Below are 7,278 nucleotides of genomic sequence, written 5' to 3'. Positions count from 1 at the left end.
ATCAATCCCCGACAAATCCTTTCACAATATTTAAATAGAACCAGAAACACTAGAAACCCACAGATTCAGACACAAACCATCAATCTCCTACAATAATACTGCTTCACATGCATTCCAGAATTTATTTCCGTGCCAGCAAAATAAAAGTACCTAATTCAACCGTGATTGCACAGTACTAATTTCTTTATTAAAAAAATGACATATTTTCGAGAACTTAGTAAACAAGTGGCATTGATAATAATTATATGCACCTAAGTTTCACTCATAAATACCCCCACAAATAACACATTAATTCACCATCTCAAACAACTCTTCTAGTTAATCTCCTCCAAAAACCCTAATTTGTTTGACAAATGGCTTCCAAAAACACACCAATTGCACTATTCCTTGTCCTGAACATTCTTTTCTTCACTCTTTCCAATGCGTGTGGAACATGCCCTGGTCCAAACCCTAAGCCAAAGCCGAAGCCGAAGCCGGTTCCAAGCCCTAGCAAGGGTAGTTGCCCAAGAGATGCCCTAAAACTAGGCGTGTGTGCTAACTTGCTCGGCGGATTGCTTGGTGTAACCATCGGCACTCCTCCAAAACAGCCGTGCTGCAGCCTCATCGAGGGTTTGGCTGATTTGGAGGCGGCCGTGTGCCTTTGCACTGCAATCAAAGCCAATGTTCTTGGGATCAACCTAAATGTGCCTGTTTCCCTAAGCTTGCTCCTCAATGTTTGCTCCAAGAAAGTTCCAAAGGGTTTCGTTTGCGCCTGAGGGGGCGGCCACCCCTTCCCGCCCCCCTAAATTCCACCCTCTAGTGTTATTTGATGGAATCATGCTTTTTCCTTATATTTTCACAAGTTAATAAGCTTTGGCTGGTTTCCTTTTCTTATGTTTTTTGGATAATTATTGCATTGGTGTAAAAATCATGACATCTACGTGTGTGACAGTGTGAGCCTGGGATGTTATGTAATAGTTTGTCGAAATATTATTTTACATTTGCAGCAATTTATGATGTGACCAATTCCAACGTTACCATTTTGTTCCATGATCTCATCAATGGGTTTTATGTCTTTTGTTGTTAGTCACCATTTCTTTTAAATTATGTTTCGTGTTACATCTCTTGTTTCACGTGTACTACATACATTGACATAGGTAATATATATAGTTTTTACAAAGATAATTTCGATGGGGAATTTTTAATAATTACTACTACATATTTTAACATTAAAAAGCTAAAAGTGAAATACAATTGTCTAATACTCTATCCGTCCCTAAAGAGTATGCACTATTTTCTTTTTCGTCCGTCCCCGTAGAGTATGAACTTTCGATTTTGAAAACTCTCTTCTCTCTAATGAGGTGTGTCCCATTCTCCACTAACAATACTTAAAAAACTTTCTTTTATCTATTTCTCTCTTACTTTACTAATAATGCATTAAAACCCGTACCGAATCTAAAGTTCATACTCTTTGAGGACGGAGGGAGTATTATTTCATGACTTAAATCTCTCATATTCAAAATAATTATAACAACTTTATTCTTAACTAACACGTATTTGTATATGTCGTTTCTCTTCGAGTTGAGATCTTTGTTGATCTGGTTGCGCATGTAGGAAATTATGTAGTAGTAAAAGATAATCTGCGGTAAGAATTACTAGTCAATATGATCTAACGTATCACAATATTTTTTAGCCTTGCCCACACAAATGATAATTTAAGTTATTTTTTATAATTTAATACTCCTCTGTCCCCTACAAAATAGAGATTCTTAGGACTGCAAATGTTTTCATGCGATAGTAGTAGTGTAAGAAAGTAAAAGTGAAAGAGAAAGAAAAAATAATTCAATTAGTATTAGATGGTGTTCGGTTCATTACATAATATAATAGCTAGGATTAAATTCAGTGGCGGAGCCAGAAATTTTATCATGGGGGGTCCAAAATTAAACTTCAAAAAAACAATAGTAATAAATTAAATTATAAGGTTCAAAATGTAAAAGTTAAATATAATCACGTCTTCTATTCTTTATCTTTTGAAGTCTGTGCATAATAGTTGGTCTCCCATGCTATTACGTAGAGAAGTTTTTATGATCTTCATTGCTGAAAATGCTCTTTCTACTGATGCAGTGGCAACAGGTAAGATCAATGACAACTTAACTAATAAATAAACCATTGAAAAGCATTTGATATTTCTATACTAAGAATAGCAAAATATAAATTATACACAAAAAGGATAAAGTTCGTATTATATATACTTCACAACTAAAACAATAAAGAGTAACCAAAATATACAATCTGCTCAAATCTAAAAAGTTGCAATTACGAACAATAATTAATAAAAATAGTATAAAACTATTAACACATACACATCAAATAAAGAATTGGGGTTAAAGAATTTCAACGACAGAACCGCCATAGCCATTGAATTACATAAGCTTATCTTCTTTCTCCTCCTTTGAATTTTATGTGTATCGATTTAGAGCTTGAAATATGATTATTTAGGCCTCAATTTACATAATTATTGCCGCCGAACAAAGAAACAACATATGTAGAAAAATCAATTGAATTATGTTTAGTTTTGAAATATACCTAGTTCTAGATAACCAGATTTCAGATTACAGACTTATAGAACGACAAAAGTAGAATTCAGATTACACATAAAACGACAAAAGGAGAAAGCTATAAAAGGAAATGATTCATATAAATTTTGTTGATAGGAAACAATTCATACAAATTTTGCTGAAACCTATATTTGATAATATATATATATATATATATATAGGGTCTTGTTAGGTTGATATTTATCAACCTAATTGAGAATTGAGATGCAATCTCAGCCACTCATTCAGAATATTTGTGAAATGTCAACAGTATGTAGTTTATGTCAACAGAGGGGCATAATTGTAAATTTATTAATTTTTTTAATTTATTTATTTTAAATTTTTTTAAATTTTTTTTATTTATTTATTTTTTAATTTTTTTTAATTTTTTTATCATTTTTTATTTTTTTAATTTTTTTTTTCAACTACATATACAATTCATGTCAACTACACATCAAATGTCAACAACTTTATTCAATAAATACTATTTGACATGAATTGTACATGTAGTTGACATTATATTGTGTAGTTAACATGAATTGTATATGTAGTTGACATGGATTGTACACATAGTTGACATTATATGTGTGTAGTTGACATGAATTGTGTGTGTGGTTGACATGGATTGTACACATAGTTTGACATTATATGTGTGTAGTTGACATGAATTGTATATGTAGTTGAAAAATAAAAATTAAAAAATTAAAAAAAATATTTATTGAATGAAATTTACCATGATATTACCATTCTGCCCTTTCATAATTAATTAATCTAAAGATATTTTCCATGTGGAAAAACCTGGACCACTCATTTAATAAAAATGAGTGGCTGATATTGCATCTCATTTCTCAATTAGCATAAAAAATCTCAATTGATCACCATCCTATATATATTATAAATTATAATTAATGTGAAATTACTAAAATACCCCTAGCTTTTTTTAAGAATTGGTGAGCCCCCCTGGCCCCACCCTCCCTCCGCCCCTGATTAAATTAGTCACGGGAGTGAAGGGTGAGATAGTTAATAATGAAATATAATATAATTTTGGCATTATGGAGGTGGGCCAAAATACATTGTCACGGGCGAGCTTAGGAATAAAACGCAATCGAAACAAAAATAAAATTAGTCGTGACCTTTAATCACAAATAATTATGGCAACACAAAAATGGCAAAGATGAATTATTTCTTAATGATAGAGGGATTATAAAAACAGGAAATAAATTAAAGCATGTGCTAATTCAAAATCGTCAAATAATAAAAAAGTGCCTACATAAAAAGTTTAAACTAAGCGTAAAATAAAATAATTATAATTATAATAATAATGATTATTATTATTATTATTATTGTTATTATTATTATTATTATTATTTCAGTTAATGCTACTACGATAAACGTTCTTAATTATGAAAAGAAAACCCTAGAAAACAGTTATTAATGTTGGATCTATGATGAAAATACAATTGTATTAAATTGAACACTAAAATAAGAGCTACAAATAAGTTCAGAAGTGTACTAGTATAAGTTAAGCATTTAGTCTTGGAAAAAAAGTAGTTTGATTTAATTTTTTAGATGAAAATCAATACTGTATAATAATTTCATGCACTTAATTTTTTAAATTTCATGCACAAGATTATCGTGGGAAATATTTGTAAACTAATTGGAAACTGGGGGGGGGGGACTTTTGAATTTAGTTTCAAACAATTAATTAAGGAAAAATACAAAAGATGAATATTGATTACTCTTTATTCATTCTAAGGTAGTTGAGATATTTCTTTTGGACACCAGATTAAAGAAATTAATGTGTTAAAGATTAAAATTGAGAAAGTAAAATAAGACGATGAATAAAGTAAGAGAAATGAAGAGAGAATAAAATATAAAAGAATATAAGTGTTTTTCAAAAAAAAAATGACTCAACTACCTTAGAACATCCAAAAAAACGATACAATTCAACTAGAAATTAAGTACTCCTATATCTTTAATTGATTACATGGTTTACTACTAATATCAGTTGACTCGTAAGTTAGAATTGAGTTTATATTACTCGTACCCTTCTCACTTAAAATAAAATACTTTTTAATATTATTTAGAAAATAAAATAGAAGGAGAAATAATATACAATTTTTTATATTTACAAATACATATACGTGTAACTTCAAGAACATAAATCATATCCCAAATTAGGTCAGAAGTCTATTTCAATATCATTTCGCTTAAACTATGTGTTGGGCCGTACGTACCCAAGCTTATATTTTTATTCTCTTTTTCCGTTGTCATCAAATTTCATAAGCCTCTATTTTATTTTTGATAACTTTTTTTTCTATAATAAAATAGGCCTTATTCTCTACTAACAATACCATAATTACTTTTTTTTTTAATTAGTTTTACTTCATTCATATTCCTACTTTATTTTCTTTTATCACTCTTATTTTATTCATTCTACTATTTTATTTTATCCTCATTTAACCCATTGAACACAATTTTTAATTTTCGTGTTCAAAAGAATGCCTCGATTTAGTTAGGATCGAATGAGTATTTATTTTTTTATTTTCATTATCTTTAGAATTAAAATAAATAACTTAAAATTTTGTTAATTAAATATAAAAACTTTATGTAATTACATTAATTTAATACCAAAAGTTGCCTAACTTAAATTTTAGTTACACAATTTTAAGTCTGAGGTCTGATACCAAACCCTGTCCATCCCTTGGCTCGGTGAGAGGATGGTTGGTTTGTTGCTTTGTTGGGGCTGCTTTGTTAGGTAGTTTTTTGCTTGTTTTGGATCCCTTTTTTAGGAGGTAGGGGAATTCGCTTTTGTTGGTAGTCTAGCTTTTGGCTTGCCTCTTTGTAGCTCGCCGTTTTGTGGCTTAAGCATTTGCAATTCATAAAAAAAAAAAAAAAAACCGACCCCATAAAATCTGCCCAATGTAAGTCACGTTAACGCGACAAATTTTAAAAATGAAATAACAACAATGAATCTTAAAGTTTATGTACCCTAAAAGTTTAAATTGGGATTTGGGAGTAAACTTCGAAAAGTAAACAAATTACATGCGAAATACTTGTGAGGAAAATATTTATTTACTAGAGTTCAATAATTTATAGATCACTATGCCAAATATAATCAATATTATAATTTTGTAATCGAGTACCATATATACGAACAGATTAATATTGTTGATGTAACAATACAAAGAGAATTAGAGATTCACCATCGATCTCTAGAATTTTGTTTGTTCGTAATCTATTTTTTGTTTAATTTGCTTGGTGGCCGGTGGGAGTCACTTCAGGACGAATAATCATATTTATAATATACATAAGCTTGTTCTTCACAATAAAAATATAATTTTCAAAAAAACAAATCATTCATCAGTTTACCTTGTTACATCACTAATTGAATATTAAGGTAAATATGATCCTCCATATGTTACCAGAATTATTCTGCTGTATATCTTCATTATTCTAATCATGAACCATATTTATATATTAAAAGAATTTAAATGCCTGATCAAATGTTGTAGTTAAGACAGTAGTACATTATAGCATGAACTACAAACTGGCAAATTAAACCACGAGTTTTTTTATTTATTTTTAGTTGAGGCAATACACAGCGATAATATCAAAACTAATTTAATAGGGAAATTAATGGAATATTAAAGAAAATCTCATTAACTCAAAAGGTGTTGTCGAGTGGTATTTGTCTCGTCCATTATTAACTTAATGGTCAGGAGATTGGTCCCTTCCTTTGGAGTATGAAGCAGTCTTAAATGCTTGAACCAATTGTCCCACCCTTCTAGATAACTGAATAATCACCAAGTCTGCCGTGATCTAACAACTGAAAAAAATCTCGTTTTTTTTTCACAATGGGTAATGATAAAAGCAAACAAAAATTCAAATTAAAACTTGTTTGGTCCTAAATTAGCTGGTAGTCTTAGTCATGGGCCATGAGAGTAATAGTACTGCCCGTGACTCGGGATTTTGTTGAATTAATGTAATAAGCATTCATATTTTATTTCCACATTGATGGCGCATAACATGATAGGGCTTTTGTTTTTTAGTGAATTACAAACTTTTGTTCACATAATATAGGCATCATTGCTGACTTTGTTATTCAGAAAAGATCTATTTATACATTGAGTGGAGTTAAAGCATATTAATTATTCTATTGGCATTTTTTTAGTTTCGGACAAACTGAGCTTAATAAGAACACGTCATTACATGTGCTATAGCATTGATTAGGGAGAACATAATTATGCATTTGTTGTAACCACCATATAAAGAGAGAAATTAGGCCTATAGCTATATATGTATCGACCGCCATTAAAGTTAACAAGTGAAGTTTATGGGAAATTACATCAAACGATACAAAATATTTCATTATTGTTTTAAATTTATACGAAATATTTTAAGAATGTGTCATCATTATTTTAAATTTATACGAAATATTTTAAGTTTATATGAACCATACAAAAAGTTTCATTAGTGTTTTAAGATAATACATTCTGGTAAATTTCTTTAACACCGTTTATTATTTAACCTTTTTCATCTAATATCAGTACAATAGAAAGAACTCCAGCAATTAATCCCTCAAAAAATCTCTGAGAACTTTTCTCTCTCGATCGATAATAGGTAAATCTACTTACTTTGACTTTCAGCTAAATTTTTTTGTGGGCTCTGAAAAAGGGTCGAGAACCTCTGTATTGAAGAT

General features: G+C 29.8%; 1 protein-coding gene across 1 annotated transcript; it reads left to right on the top strand.

Moving 5' to 3' along the window:
• Nucleotides 1–286: 286 nt before the first annotated feature.
• On the top strand, nucleotides 287–1,016 carry LOC125187199 (lipid transfer protein EARLI 1-like). Its single transcript, XM_048083742.2, has one exon. It carries the CDS (start codon nucleotides 354–356, stop codon nucleotides 753–755), a length of 402 nt encoding a protein of 133 aa, XP_047939699.1. The 5' UTR covers nucleotides 287–353; the 3' UTR covers nucleotides 756–1,016.
• The last annotated feature ends 6,262 nt before the right edge of the window (nucleotides 1,017–7,278 follow it).

The sequence above is a fragment of the Salvia hispanica genome, chromosome 5 (genome assembly GCF_029641045.1).
Source record: "Salvia hispanica isolate PSC_SH4W2 chromosome 5, Shi_PSC_v1, whole genome shotgun sequence".
NCBI classification, from domain to species: Eukaryota; Viridiplantae; Streptophyta; class Magnoliopsida; order Lamiales; family Lamiaceae; genus Salvia; species Salvia hispanica.
This window is presented reverse-complemented; position numbering and strand designations above follow the sequence as displayed.